This window comes from Salminus brasiliensis, chromosome 12, assembly GCF_030463535.1.
Source record: "Salminus brasiliensis chromosome 12, fSalBra1.hap2, whole genome shotgun sequence".
Lineage (NCBI taxonomy): Eukaryota > Metazoa > Chordata > Actinopteri > Characiformes > Bryconidae > Salminus > Salminus brasiliensis.
This window is the reverse complement of record NC_132889.1, coordinates 26,870,154-26,885,580: the sequence shown is the minus strand read 5'-3', so window position 1 is coordinate 26,885,580 and position 15,427 is coordinate 26,870,154. Positions and strand designations below refer to the sequence as shown.

The following is a 15,427-nucleotide window of genomic DNA, read 5'->3' as shown; positions in this document are numbered from 1 at the left end:
TGACATGAATGGGGCTCAGGTGACAAAGCAATTAATGCACCGCCTGAGGCGAAAAAGCAAGCCATGAATTCAGGATTGAGACAAGCATGACGGTGAAAATTACAAGAGAAAGCTTCGGAAAAGTACAAACCACATACTTAAAAGCACTAAACTGCTCGTAATCCGTAGTTTTTTTTTTCATTTCCACATGGAGCCTTGCCAAGGAGAGGATTTAGCACTGTTGGTAACGTTTTAATCCACAACACAGGAGATGAGGAAAATTTGTTATTTATGTCTAGTGAGGCTCCTATAGTGCAATCAGCAAACAGCGATTTGCCGTGCTGTAAAATGCATGAATAAAAAACAACCTAAAAAAGTTAAGTTGCGGGGATAAAAAAAGCCCAAACCCTGCAATCGTCTCTTACGCAATCTGAGTAGAGAGCTCTATTGAATATCACAGGGAGATAAAAACAAGTCTGGAGTCTAGAAAGCTGACAGCTGATCAAATATCCTCTCTATATGCATGAATGTCCGACAGTGAACAGACCACGTTACCATTGATTTCTTCGATTTATCCTGAAGGTGGAAAACAACCATGTGTTCACTGTTAAAAAACAAACAAACAAAACTTTCCCAGATTACCTAAGATAAAACACTGCAGTGCGTTTTTCACTCTTTTCAGAATCATTTATTGGGTGCAAAAAGATATTCAACCACACCTCGACATCAAACTGTACACGTTGATCCATACGAGGAAAGAGAGAGTGATTCTAAATCGAAAGCGTTTTCACTTGATGATTTTCCTCCGTCTACCTGCGTACTCTCAGTAGATTAAATTGGTTGTATTTAAAGATGAAATCCTCAACAAACCAAGAAAGCACAATTGGTGCTCGGAAAAGGCCATTCAGTTTTTTTTTTTTTAGCAAAAATTGAAACAAGCTGCTATTTTGCCAGAACAGATAAAAATACACAAAACATTTACATTAGAGAAACAGGTTTTCCCCTTACGTTCACACACAGTGACAACAGAGCATTTGAAATCACAGTTAAATGAAAATGAATGCGCATTTATGTAATCCTAAATGTTATACCAGGGCCATCATTTCTTTCTCAGTCTTAACCCTTAGAAGACACACTTATAACTGACAAAAACAAAAGCATGGTGTGAATGAGTAAATCCCAATGATTTCTGTCTCATATCTCATGGACACAACCTCAGAAATTCTGTTGACAGTGTAAATTCTACATTTCTACAGAACAGTAGGACATTTAGGTAACATTGCTGCACCAAGGCCCAGTCCACACGCATACAGATAGGTCTCCAGCAGTGCTTCTGAAAAACTGACCATTTACAAGAGAACGCATAACAACCCTAAAATGCTCCTGTGAACATAGGGGTGCTACATCTCACAAAGATTTTTTTTTGGGCTGAATTTCCCCCACATTTTTGTCCTTATTTGGTACTGTTAATTAACCCCCCCCCTAACACGAGCATTGCTCCCGACACTAAGAGGGTAAGGACACATGTCTCTCTGATACATGTGACTGATGCGACACTGCAAGGTCCCCAGCTCCATCACACCAGCTAGTGATGAAGGCCTCTGTCGCCAAATCACGAAATCAACAAAACTTCGACTCAGACGAGTGGGTGCCTTCCTGCCTCAGAATCCTGTTTCAGTAGGCAGTGTTTCTGACGTTTCAGACAGCCTTAAAAGCTTATTTGTACCAGAAAAAAAAAACTACCATAGGGTTTTTTTATGTTGCCGTGGTGACACTGTGGTGTCTGAATCACCCACACACTCCTGATCAGAGAGAGAAGTGTTTCAAAAAAATTTAACCTAGTCATTAATCGCAAGCAAGCATGTGCAAGTTAACATCATGATGTCAGCGGGAGGCCAAAACACAGAGAACAAGCTCTGCTTTTACAAACATCTGTATACATGTGGACGGGGCCTAATTTTAACCATTGTACTGCATGTATTGCACAATTTCTACTCATTTTAAAATCTTTATGGATCAGCGCCGGCATCTGCAGATATGTATGCATGTGAAAGATATCCGATGCTGGTACTGTCCAACAATTCCCATCTCGGTGCATCCCTGATCGATATCAAATTTGAAAGTTGTACAATAAAAAAAATTAAACATTCCATCTCCATAATTTCTGAATATCAAAACAAACAAGTGCAGACTCAAACCTAAATTCTATGTAATTAAACAAGTAATTAAGTACATTACATTGCACAGTGTAGCAAAACAAAAGTACTATCACCAGTCTTCTAAGGGTTAAAGCACACCAGTAATGTTCACCTTAGTATAATCTCAGTAAATCTTAAAGGACACAAACCAATAAGTGGCAACAAGGGAAACAACTCACTTCCTAATTAGTGGGTACTGTGTATTTAAGAATAGTGCGCACTACAGAGAACCCGTGAGACTTTGATCTTCCTTTTCCACTCTATAGTCTACGACTGCCTAGCAAAACCATCCTCGTTCCTACCCTTTTAACGCAGCTAGACACAACGAGACAGGCATAATGGTGTATTTGGGCATGAGAACATGTACAAAACAGTGCTGAAAGATTGGTATACATAAAAGTCACGTATGATGCAGCTATTGCACAGCTTCACTCACGCATTACGAACCTAAAATGCGCTAATGGATTCTGTACAAAAATAACGCGGGTTCCTCTTTTCGATTGCTGGAGGATAATGCATTCAACCTTGCTGTCGTCACATTTGAAGAAAACGCGAGCAGCGCCATCTTCGTCTTTAGTACCTATCAATACTTCTTTCGCATCCATAGAAGAAGCGTATTCCTTTTTTTTTTTGTTCCAGTGCTTTGTGCTAGGGTCTCAACAGGTTCTGAAATAGAAACTCTGGTTATGTACATGCATCATTAAACAAGTATTCGAAATGCACAACCTTCCAGTAGCATACACACAGTTAATCTAATTAAAGTCAGGGTCATCTCCCTGCCCTTGACAAAACGCACTTACAAAAGTGTATGAAAAATTCAGCAGTGCCTGTCTACGTCCGTAATTAATAAAGCTAGTACTTTACAAGACAAACGAGGATTAAGCATTCTTTCAGAGCTCTTTTAAGCCGAATGAGCTGGATCTCTTCAAGGCCTACCTCCTCCCAGCTCTTTCCCGCTGACGTGGGACGAGTCGTAGAGTAGTCCTTGGCAGCTTTACTCCTCTGCTTTTAACCTCACCGGGCCGGCTGGCCAATCTGCTGAAGATGGCAGCTGCTCAAGGGGGAGCAGTATTAGAGTAGATTTGCAAGAATGTGAACGTTCTCCTCCACTAATCCCCTGAGTGTCCACACACAAGCACATACACACACATACATATACACCTATTCACGCAGAAACGGGCACACGCAGTAACTTCTGAGTGTGTAGACAACTTTATAAGGTTGACTAGTGCTGTTCATTCACACGTTGAAGCCCTATTTTAGGTTCTGTCAGTCTGATGAGTGTGTTTAAATGCTCATTTCAATGTGTATGCTGGACCAGAAACGAACGTAAATGTAAACCTTCATGCAGTTTGGACTTCACAACGCAGTCCACGCTGTCCTTGAAGTTCTCAGAATGAATACAGGGTTTTGAAGGACATGTGCAACACAAAAGCATACCTAATATCGACAACAGACCAAAGCTCGTTAAGCCAGAGCATTCAAGTGTTCTTAACCTTGAATGTGTGGACTGAGGTTTTTTTTTTAACGTCACATATTACGATTACTTCAATCATTGACCTTGCTGACATTAAAACCTTAACGAAAACACGGACAGCAGAAAAAAGGAAAAACCAGCCAGAGATATCGCTTGAAAGCACAGTGAATACTCTTTCGTCACATGACTGTGTCCCTCCGTGACAGTCCAAAAGCAGCATGGCGAGGTGTTTTACCTCGAAAGAAATTACAATGGATCCAAAACAGGCAGGCTTGACCTTACGAGTCAAAGAGCCGGTCCTCGCAAATCTCCAGGGCTGCTTTTGTGGCTCCTCCGAACACCTCTACGTTGCCGTCAATCCATGGCACTACGTTACCGGGCATGTAGGCCGAGCAGTTGGCCATGCCCGAGATGTCTATGGGCCGCAAAACTCGATCCCACATGTTGAAGTGGCTAAGTTCTCCTACGAAGGCTTGCGTAGCATCGAACCTGCCTCCGACAATGTCCTGATGAGAGGGAGGAAGCAGGTCACCAAACACATGACTGAACACTGTAATGTACCAAATAATGTTACCATTATTAGAAAATAAACACAAATACAAATCAAACATTTATTGAAGAAAAAACACATTAAAAGTTGAATTGCCATAAGGTGTTTCAGTGCAATATGACGATGATTTTTAGTATCATTATTAGAGAAAGAATAACCCGACTTCATCACAATTTACCTGTACTAACCAAAATTGTTGCAATTAGGCAATCTATTAGTTTTGGGATCTGACTCTTCAAATACATATAGCTCTATGGGATCCAAGCACCATCTTACAAAATCTAGTTTTGCATTTCCTGGTCCGCTGGTAATCAAACCAGTATCCTTATTTTTAATACGAACTCAAAGAAGTTCGAAATTGCATTTTTACAGACCAAAAAAAGTGTCCATGCAACAGTTTGATAACTAGGACCCAATTTGCAATTACTGCTGTGAAGCGCCCCTACTGATAATAATTAATTGTCAGTGAGTTAATGTGAGTCGCAATTATTATGAGAGTAATTATTCAATCATGTTGCCATTATTTAATTTGACTGTTTAATTTCCAGAGCTACATTTTAGTCATATGGAAATGGGTGCCTTTTCATCAGTTGGGTTGAGCAGAGATGGATTGTTGAACTAGGTACTAAACCAGCATGCTAACACTGTTAGCCAGTATGCTTTCAGAACGCCTCATGTTTTTCTCATACTTTCTCTCCGTCAAGAGAAACATGTAAGCGGTCCTTTGTGGACTACACTTGACATTGTGTAACTGTAGATATCTGTGTGTGTGTGTGTGTGTCAGGACACTGTAATATTAGCTACGCTGAAAAAAGTGTATAAATGTATAAATCAGTTCCACACAACTGAGATACACTATATGTTCAAATGTTTGTGGACAACCCTTCTAATGAATGCATTCATCTACTTTAAGTTGCTCACCCATTGTTGACACAGATCTGAAAATGTGCACACACAGCTTGTCTAGTCTCTGTAAAGAAAGTATTGCCAATTGAATAAGACTGTCTGGAGCAGATAAACATGAACCTACTGGCCTCATGTCTAATGCCAGGCATGGGCTAGAAGAACATAAAGTCTCCCAGCATTGAGCTGTGGAACAGTGGAACTGTGTTCTCTGGAATGATGGTGCTCCAACCAATTCTTAGCTCTCTAACACTCTTGTCGCTGAATGCAATCAAAACCTCACAGCAATTCTACAAAATTTAATAAAAAAGTATTTTATTCTGTACAGTAGAGACAGTTACTCCAGGATAAACTCTTTTGAAATATTCTTGATTTCAGAAAAAACAATCAATGAGCAGGTGTCCCAATACTTTTGTCCATATAGTGTATTTGACATCAACACAAATTAAGTAAATCTGCACATTGTGCTGATGTACCATTTCATTCATGTGCACTGTATGTTGTTTAACATCTAATTTCCACAGTGTGTACAGATTATTAGGCAGCCAGATTGCTAATTTGGTTACTTTAAGCATGCAATTTTATAATTACATAAAAAAACAGTAAATCATGACTGCCCTAGTGAGTCTAGTCTAAGTGTGCAACTGCTTTCCTGCTTCTATAGGAATAAGAGCAGATAAATCCTAACAGAAACTACAGGGTTCAATGACCTTTGGCTGTCTATATGTAACATCCCTCAGGAGTAGCAGATTACTCCCTGTTCACTTTATGTTGTTAATAAAGATGACGTCTTCTACTCATCGCGTGTGAAGCCTTGCTCTATTTTCTCCCTGTCAATCCCTTAAGGGGGCGGTTATGTCTCCCGTTCACTCTTACCTGTTCTTGACCTAGTATGATCACTCCTCCAGGTTTAATTGGGTGCCATGGGGCCAGGTTCTCCCCAGTGCCTAGCCTCTCTCCATCCTGATAGGCCTCCCAGAAGCCGTCTCTGGTTGTCCAGGTGATGCAGATATGATGCCATCGGCCATCGCTCACAGACAGAGGCAGCTGAGCCACCTGTAGAGATTAAACATTAAGTACACACTGTCCACAGCGGTGTGTTTCAGAGAGACGGTGAATATGTATAAGGTATAATCCTGCAGAAAGCAGGACTGGTGAATACAAAAACACTGCAGTGCTGAAGAATTAAGCTTCATGAAAATGTGCAGCAATACAACATGGAGCAGTTGCGAGGTCAATGTTCATTTAACGAATAGGAGGACAATGCTGTTGTGTAGAGAGTGCCTGGAGAACGATACAAGCTTGAAAAAGCTTGTTTACTTGCTGGCCTTGGTCTACAGTTTTTTTTTTGTATCTAGGTGATGCTACGCTAAACAAAGCCCTACCATCCCACATGTGCGATTCACTGAATGACTTAGTAGAACAATGTTCCATTGTTTCAACACACATAATACCTAGAATGCAGAGTGTGTGACTTCCAGCAATGCTCTGGGACTGTAGTACAAAAATGAGGAAAGGAGAATTGGACCCACATGTTGAAAGATGTTGCTTGATTATGTGCAACTGTAATTTTGATGTGTATGTTAGAAGAATTAGACACGTATTAGACATGTATTACGCAATAGCTTCATAATCACCAAATGCAACACAAAACAAATGCACTGATTTCATTTGAAATGTACAGTACTGTGCTTCTGTTTTTCTAAAATACAGTGTGAAACAGTGTGGTTAAAACCTGACTGTTTATTTATTGGAGCAGCACAAAAAATCTAATTACCTAATGGCTATTTGCATTTAGCTTTGTTGCTGTGCTGCAGAGCTTCTGGAATAAAAGCAAGCTCATGTTTACCTAATTTGTGCTGTTGGTATTCATTGATGAAAAACTAAGATTAGTTTAACTAAATGATTTGAAATATTTATATTATCAGACCTACTAGTGTACATGAATACTGTTATATATTTCATATATATTTCAGGGTTGTGCTCAAACAGTGCACAAACTACCAAGTTCCAATAATGGACTTTCTTATTGTGTACAAAGCTTGTGAGGGTTGCTTGTCAGGACTTGCATGTATATACATTAAACACTGCACTCCAAACCAAGTGGCTGAGTATGAGCGTGTTACCAAAGTATATGCCGAGGAGGCAGCTTTGTGGCTTACATCCAATGAACTGTTGAAGCTCACATCATAAGCTTTCATTGCTCATTTAATATGAAAACCTATCTTTGTTTAAATAACAATATAACAATTTCCAAGGTGCTGGAAAACCGCTGTGCTACATAAAATCAACTTAAATCAAATGTGTAAAGTTATTTTTAAAAAGTAACAGCTTTACAGGAATCCAGTAATAAGACAAAATATCAACAATAAAACATAACCCCCCGGTGAGCAAGAGAGTGGCGACAGTGGCAAGGAAGCTCAAGGAAGAACTCCCCCCAAAGCCAGAGGACAAAACCCTGGGAGGAACCAAGACTCCCTGTACTGACTCATACTGAAGAAATATACTGTGGTGTTTCAATAGCAGCTATCAGGGATGTTTTCCAATTAATTGTATGTGTTGTACCTGTGGTATTTCTGTAAAAATATCATTGCAGATGCACAAAAACCTTGTATCTCCATTATTGTTTTTTAACAGTGTGAATCTGGCTTCGTTACGCTAACATTACATTATACTTACATGATAAATGGATCTCTAAAAAAATGCACAACATTTCTATTTACAGGTTTTCTTTTTTAAGGTTTCCTTAAAAAAGTTATCATTTTAATTAGTTATCATCTTAAGTTATCATTTTAGAGATACACTGTTTGAACGAGACAGTAGCTATGCCTCTTGTGCCATACTGCCCTAGAAACGTACAATTTAGGTCACCGTTTACTGAAAGCCTATTGTAGTTGTAGTGACTTGACTACTGTGTATTCATTAAGATTAAGCTTTCTGAATCACTGTTCAGTGAATCAATTGCACCCTCTTTACTCATTTATCAACTCAAGCGAGGCATTCTGCCTGGCTTCGTGATGCTGGCTTCATTCTTCAGCACAGAAATTATACCAATTAGACAGAAAAAGAATCATCTTTGCTTTTCATTCATAATTGTGATTTCCATGTAATCAAGATCTACCATGTCTACTAGATATTCTTTCAAATCAGAGCGAAACGATGGCTCCGTAAGACATCAATATAAACCTCAGTCCACAATCTACGACCAGCGCCTTCACTGCCGTGACTGTGATGGAAGACAGGAGTGATGGAAAACCTACAATATCTGTCATCGTCATTCTGTTAAATATTTTCATTGTCCTGTATATCGATACAGTAGCTGCCTTGTACTCTAAATCTCCACAAGGCCACACTGAGAAAAGCAGTTAATAAACCTAGTCTCAATGTAGTCAAAGCAGCAAAGTAAAAATAGTGCAGTGAGGCAGAAGAGTGTGTTCAGAGGTAGTGCGGCAGGCAACGGAGGAAGGAAAATCACTAAAGATGCGCTTGACAGGCAATCAGACTCAACATGGCAGAATCTTTCTCTTTTTCTCTCATTTAACCCCCTACACACACACGCACACAGATACACACAAAACCACAACAGCCACACACACAGGCACACACACAAACTCACATGTATAATGCATGCTGTAGCAGGGAGCTGTAGGGCAAGCTGCCTCTCTCAATAAGCCAGATGCCAAACTGACACCGCTCAGGAGCGGTCTCTTGGGAATTAGTCAGGCAGCCAAACTCACTCTTTTAGTTCGCTCTCCCACTCTCTCTACACCCTTAGGTTACATGCAACAGGAGTCGGCGAGACCGATAGCTAATGATTTCCACACTCCATGGCAAAAGAGCTTTAGAAATCCAACTGCACTATTAAGTTTCCCACAAAGGAACTGAACAGAGCAGGCGGGAGGGTTTTTATGTTTAAAAAGTTACTCACTCAATCTTTCTATTCCTTTATGCTGCTTTTGGTTCAGCTTTTGTTACATTTGTTAAACGCTACCAATGTGCCTTGTATTGAAAGGAACATATTTGCTGATGAGAGTCCATAGCCAGAGAAAAGGGCCATAGCTGTATAATCCCTGTGCAACTTGTGGAGCAGGTTAAACTATTACAATGATGCATATACTCTACGGAGGGTGACATTCAGGGTTAAAATGTGTCTCACTGCTTCTTTTTTTGGAGATTAATATTTTAAAAGATTTTAAACACTTGCTTTCTAAACTCCGAGTTAATGGCGTCATGCACCAGCTCTACAAAAAGAACTGACGGAAGTTATGACGTATATGAGCTTGTGGTTGCGGCAGAGCTGAACATACTGACAAAACATGAACTGCATAAAAAACAGGCTCAGAGGATCTGACATTCCCCAGTAGCAAATCTCAAGGTGCTTCAAAGCAGACCCTGCTGCAGTTACATGGCAGGAGCCCTAATTAACATTTGGACCTACCATGTCTTGTCATTTAGACACATTTTTGTCTAAAAGAAAATTGTAACAGGCAGCTGCAGGAGTTGGGGTTTAAAACCCAAAAGTTTCCACCAATCACATTACCAGGGGCATCATCAAAACAGACCCAACATAGCCTTGTGTACAAGACAGCTTAACGACTCACCTTATCATTGACAAGTAGCTCAATGGGGTTATTGCCCCACTCTATCAATACGATTTCGTTGGCCTGTCCGGGGACGCCATAGGAGAACGGAGTTCCAATACCAGGACTAGCGCTGGACTTGAGCCACATGCACACAGTGAAGGCATACATCTCTGGTAAACTCTTCTTGATGCGACCGTACAGGTAGTTTGTTCGCAAGGGCAGAGAGATCTTGAAGTCCTCTGGAGATTTAAATGCACTGTTACCTGTAAGATCAAAGGAGAGGTGGATGTGTTAGCATTTCAGTATTAGATCTACTGTGGACTCATTTCAGTGATCTGGGGTTTTTGAGTACAAGCGCACTGTGATTAGTTATGGCTCGTCAGTGAACCGCAATGCAGACGTTATTGGGTCAAATTTGATCACTTGTTATCATTAGTAAATTGGTCCTGTTTGTGCTATTCACCCTGTCCTCGATGCTGAAAATGGAAATGAGACTGGCTCGTGATGCCAGATGGGTCATGGATAAACTCCTGAGTCCACAAGGCCAGAGACTACATGTTTTCCAGCTAAAGCAGTACAGAAAGGTAAATAGCAGCCTGCAAATATGACAAAATTGTATATGCATTGAATGCCACCAAAACAAACCAATAACTGGAGAACTGATTATCCTGAAGAAAACGCAGAATGCGTTTTTTGCTGGTTGGATGCAATATCACAGCTGGTTGCTATGGTATCATGGGTAGATGCTTCAATGTTTCAGGTGGTTGCAAGAGTGTTGCCAATTGGTTGGCAATTAGTTGCCATGTGGTTTGGTGTTGTTTGGCATTGGAATGGCGTTAATATCTCACAAACTTGCAGAAAGAGTTATGTGACAAAGATCTGGCAGAAAACTAAGACCAACAAGCAGAAGAAGCAGAAGAACAGGAATTGGATGGTTAAAACATCCCTTATAAAGAAAATGATGCAAGCTTTCAAAGACAAAGAAAATGAACAAATTGGAGAATATTTAGCCGGTTTTATCAATTCAGAGCACACCAACACCAACATTCACATTCTGAGTTGGCAGCTGTTTTAAGACAAACAGAAACATTTTAATGTCTGCAGCTGACCTTAGTAGTGGTGGGTGATATTGTACATATAAAATATCATGATGACATTTTCATGAAAAATTATATTTATCATGCTATTTTGATACATAAACCAAACTAATTTATTGTGCCAGATTTTAAAGACTGATAAAAAAAGACTAATGATCTGATGGTCTTTGTAACGAAACAATCTGTTAGGTGTTCTTTAAGAAGTGACAATATCAATGATAATGATAAAACTTTATATCGTCCATGTCGAGTCCTTGGAATGGACTGAAAAAGAACAGGCATTCAAGAGTCCTCTGGGAAGATCCACTGTGACCGTTAAAGAGCATTCTAGAATGAACCAGTGTTGCTATGGAAGAGCATTCTGGAATGAACCTGTGTGACTGTGGAAGAGCATTTTGGAATGAACCAGTGTTGCTATGGAAGAGCATTTTGGAATTAACCTGTGTGACTGTGGAAGAGCATTCTGGAATGAACCAGTGTTGCTATGGAAGAGCATTCTGGAATGAACCAGTGTTGCTATGGAAGAGCATTCTGGAATGAACAAGTGTGACTGTGGAAGAGCATTCTGGAATGAACCAGTGTGACTGTGGAAGAGCATTCTGGAATGAACCAGTGTTGCTATGGAAGAGCATTCTGGAATGAACCAGTGTTGCTATGGAAGAGCATTCTGGAATGAACCAGTGTGACTGTGGAAGAGCATTCTGGAATGAACCAGTGTTGCTATGGAAGAGCATTCTGGAATGAACCAGTGTGACTGTGGAAGAGCATTCTGGAATGAACCAGTGTTGCTATGGAAGAGCATTTTGGAATGAACCAGTGTGACTGTGGAAGAGCATTCTGGAATGAACCAGTGTTGCTATGGAAGTGCATTCTGGAATGAACCAGTGTTGCTATGGAAGAGCATTCTGGAATGAACCAGTGTGACTGTGGAAGAGCATTCTGAAATGAACCAGTGATGCTATGGAAGGACATTCTGGAATGAACCAGTGTGACTGTTCTGGAAAAGTATGAATGTGGAGACGTCTGGAGCCTCCCATCAATCACATACAGATCAAACACTTTGGTTTGCTGCTATTTTTTGGGTTTCAGATCAAGCCCCACCCTACACTTATAAATAACACAACAGTCAGTGGAGAAACTCCATCCCATCTGCAGTTAAGCCTAGAGATAGTAACCCTACATGGCTTACTTCTCTCCAGTTCTGTGATCCTCTCCAGCAGGGAGTTGAGGGTGTTCTCCGTGCGCTGGCGATGGGCCGCCGTCTCATTGTAAAGCTGGCTCTTTTCCTCCTCCAGCTCGGTCACTCTCCTTAGGAGCTGGCTCTCCAGGTCACTCAGTCGCCGCTTCAGCAAGTCGCGCAACTCGCTGGGGAACGCAGCACCTGACACGTTGGCACGCAGTTGCTGCTGCTGCAGAAGAAAAACTTGAATCAGCCTCTACAGCTCTGCTGACTGTAGCACATGCAGTTACACATAAATATTGATAAGTCACTCCTTTAAAAAAAAAAGTGCTACAATGTTCTTTTCTCTCTGTCTGATAGACGTGGAGGTGATGAGTCATGTACTATAACATTATGAGTCTGTGTATGAAGGACGAGGATTGTGTGTACTGTCTGTAGGTGTGTGCAGCTTGTTTTACTGTCTTTTCAGGTCACCAAGTGTACTTTTTACACCACTTGTATGTTGTGGGGACAATTTGCTAGTGCTGATTAGAATAAAAGCTTTAAAGAAAGAGCCAAAGCATTCGATTCTTTCCTATTACTGTGATTACTGAATACACTCTAAGGAGAAAGCCTTGGGTTATTTGGGTCTACACGTAACAGTGAAACCATCCTGGGTGCTATTTATCACTATTTAAACATTTGCTGTGACTGAATAAAAAACATTGCCTTTACTAAAGTACCAGGATTGTGTTTTAGTGTACACTTTAAGCAACAAGGCTTCTATATAGTATTGAAAATGGGTTCTCTGATGCATGATATTTCTCTTGCAGATTGTGACAAAAAAACAATCTACAGAATAATAGAGTCGAAGCGTTTATTCATTCATCATGATTCTGTATAAAAAACATGTCTTTCCTTAAAAAGTACCCTTGATCACCCATTTTCTTTACGACTAGATTGTGTTTCAGTGTACGCTCTAAGCAAAAAGGCTTCTATATAGTAACAGAAGGGGGTTGTTTGACTCGTATCAGTAGTGGAACCCTTCTGCGTGGTATACAGAACCATCAATAACAGTAAAACAATCACTTGTAATGATTCTGTATAAAACCACTGGTATTACTAAACCCTTGAACTCTTGAAGAACCATGTTCTTTAGTGTAGTCATAGCAATGGTCACGCACAAACAAAATAGGGCAATGGGAGACCCCTATCAAGACAGCTCCAAAGACAGTGTAGTGTAAGTGTGTGTGTGTGTGTGTGTGGAGAAGGGGGTGGGCGTACTCAGAATATGACATTTTTGTCATTTACACAGTAATCTCTGCCAAGAATACAGATTTTAGTGAATCCATCAATCTAATTCCCTTATCTGAGCTGCAGAGTTGCAGCACGAAGCCATCAAACCGTTAAACACCCACTCTATCCGCTGCAGCCCCCCTTAGGCGCGCGCAACCTCACCTCCAAGTTCTCCAACCGGTCCTTTAGACTCTGCATGGTCTTCCCCAGCTGCTCGATGGTCTCGGTGGGGTCGCGCGGCAGGTCCCCCATCGTGTTCTTGCCGTACTCTTTCCTGCGCGCGCCTGCTCGCGCCTTGCTGTCCCGCGCGTCTTGCGCGGCGGCCTCGCAGCGCGAGAGCTTGGCGTTCAGCTCCTTTATGGTGCCCTGCTGGCTCACGATGGTCTCCTTCTGCTGCAGGACGGTCTCGCGCAGCTGGATGATGGTGCTCCTGAACTCGTCCTCCTGCGGGCTCGCGCTCTGCACCCGGTTGTTTGTGGTCTCCACCGGGCAGCTGAGGTCCGCGCCCGCGGGCACCGCCGTGCACACGAAGCGGCTGCCCTTCGCCTGAGGGTTGGCGCGCGCCACCCTGCCGCTGCCCAGAGCGTACACGTAGAGGAGTCCGACGGCAAGAGGGATCATCGCGACCGCGCGCGGAGCTCAACTCGAACCGGTGTGTGTGTGTATGTGTGTGTTTTCTCACACGATGCGCGCGCCCGGTCTATCGTATCCCTCTGACAGAAAAAAAGTCGTAAAACTGGTCAGTTTTTCGCTCCGGTGTTTTCACGTAAAACATAAGGCCACCTCATTTCTCCCAACTTCGACGAAACGACGACGACAAGGCGCGGAGAAGTTCGAGAAGTAGCTAGTGATCGGAGAAGAAGTCCAGCATCAGTCGGAGAAGCTTCTTCCAGCAGTGTTTACAGCCGCTTTAACCGTCGTTTGCACACACGGCTAAAACTGAACCGCAGGCCCGTTACTTCTAGCTGGAAAATCCGAAGTTCTGAGGTAATTCAACAACTGGGAGCGAACTACACTCCCTCAGCCCGCCGCGCGGTGCCTCGTCCTCTCAGAGCAGTTTTCCCGCGCAGTGCTGGTGAAGCAGCAGCTCGCGCCGTTTGAGCGGATTAATGGAGGCTGCGCGCGGATTGACTCAGGTTCAGCTACGTCATTTACTCCCAGCTGGAGCGAGTCATACAGCAGCAAGATTTTTTTGGGTTTGACCCATGGCCGGACATGCTGCAATCACCTCTCTCTCCCTCTCCCTCTCTCTCTGCCACGCAGACTCCAAAGAGGTCACTGATTAAATCCACCATGTTTTGGAACATCTTCATATTCTGAACGTCAAACGAATCACCACCAGAAGACCTTATTGCTCACACTGTCACGCACGCGCAAGTCGGCTAAAATGGGCCATAGACTATTTTATTACATGCTAATACATATTTCTAAGGTACTACAGCCTTTTAAGTCATTTTATCTTTATCTTATTTCAAGAGTGAGTAAAATTGGTTAACCTACACAGTATCAAAATAGGAAGAAGTCTCTCAGTCTAGTTCTTCTAGTGTGAAATGAAGTCAAGTTCAATAAATTTTTATAAATATGAATTATTTAAAATAAGAAGAAATTAGCTAATCTTTTCTAAAAATCTAAATCTAAAAAGTTTTAACTCTGAAATAGAAGAGGTAGAATTTAGATGAGGTCACTTAGCTTTATTCACACAAGCTTTATTCCAGTACACAGTGCATAAGTGCACCATTAAACGTTAAAAATGTACCATTTGGCCTTTATCTTTACAGTCCATTTATGAAAAGTAAGCAGCAAAAATATCCCAAGTTTCACCTGTATTTGTGATGTCAGAAAAACCAACGCATATTCATGTTCATCGCCAATTTATCTCGTTCATCCTGAGGCTTTAACCTGGAATGCTTTCTGAACCAGGCCACCCTGGAAAACACCACAGAACAATGGTCAGCAAGCAAAGCAAAGTTTTGGACATCTCTGGTCAAACTTTCTATTGCTGTGAATAGTGAGTAGAAAATGAACAGGTTTCCAAAGAGCATAAAGTTAAGACTGAATCTTAAAAATGTTTGGGCACCCCAAGAGATTTGAGCTCTCAGATAAAATTTGCCATGGTCTCAGACCTTAATTAGCTCATTAGGGCTATGGCGTGTTCACAGTCATCGTTAGGAAAGGCCAGATGGTG

At 41.6% G+C, this 15,427-nt stretch overlaps 1 protein-coding gene across 1 annotated transcript; it reads right to left on the bottom strand.

Annotated features, from left to right (window-relative positions):
• Positions 1-644: 644 nt before the first annotated feature.
• On the bottom strand, positions 645-14,541 carry nptx2a (neuronal pentraxin 2a). Its single transcript, XM_072693974.1, has 5 exons — positions 13,405-14,541; positions 11,977-12,196; positions 9,709-9,953; positions 5,984-6,163; positions 645-4,160 (listed from the first exon to the last, which is right to left on the bottom strand). The coding sequence occupies exons 1-5, from the start codon at positions 13,861-13,863 to the stop codon at positions 3,933-3,935; spliced, it is 1,332 nt and encodes a 443-aa protein (XP_072550075.1). The 5' UTR covers positions 13,864-14,541; the 3' UTR covers positions 645-3,932.
• Positions 14,542-15,427: the final 886 nt, after the last annotated feature.

Coding starts and splice junctions, on each gene's coding strand:
- nptx2a (XM_072693974.1), bottom strand. CDS start 13,863: ATGATCCCTCTTGCCGTCGGACTCCTCTACGTGTACGCTCTGGGCAGC. Junction 6,164..9,708: donor AGCTACTTGTCAATGATAAG/GTGAGTCGTTAA, acceptor TAATCTCTACAG/GTGGCTCAGCTGCCTCTGTC. Junction 4,161..5,983: donor TCATACTAGGTCAAGAACAG/GTAAGAGTGAAC, acceptor CCCTCTCATCAG/GACATTGTCGGAGGCAGGTT.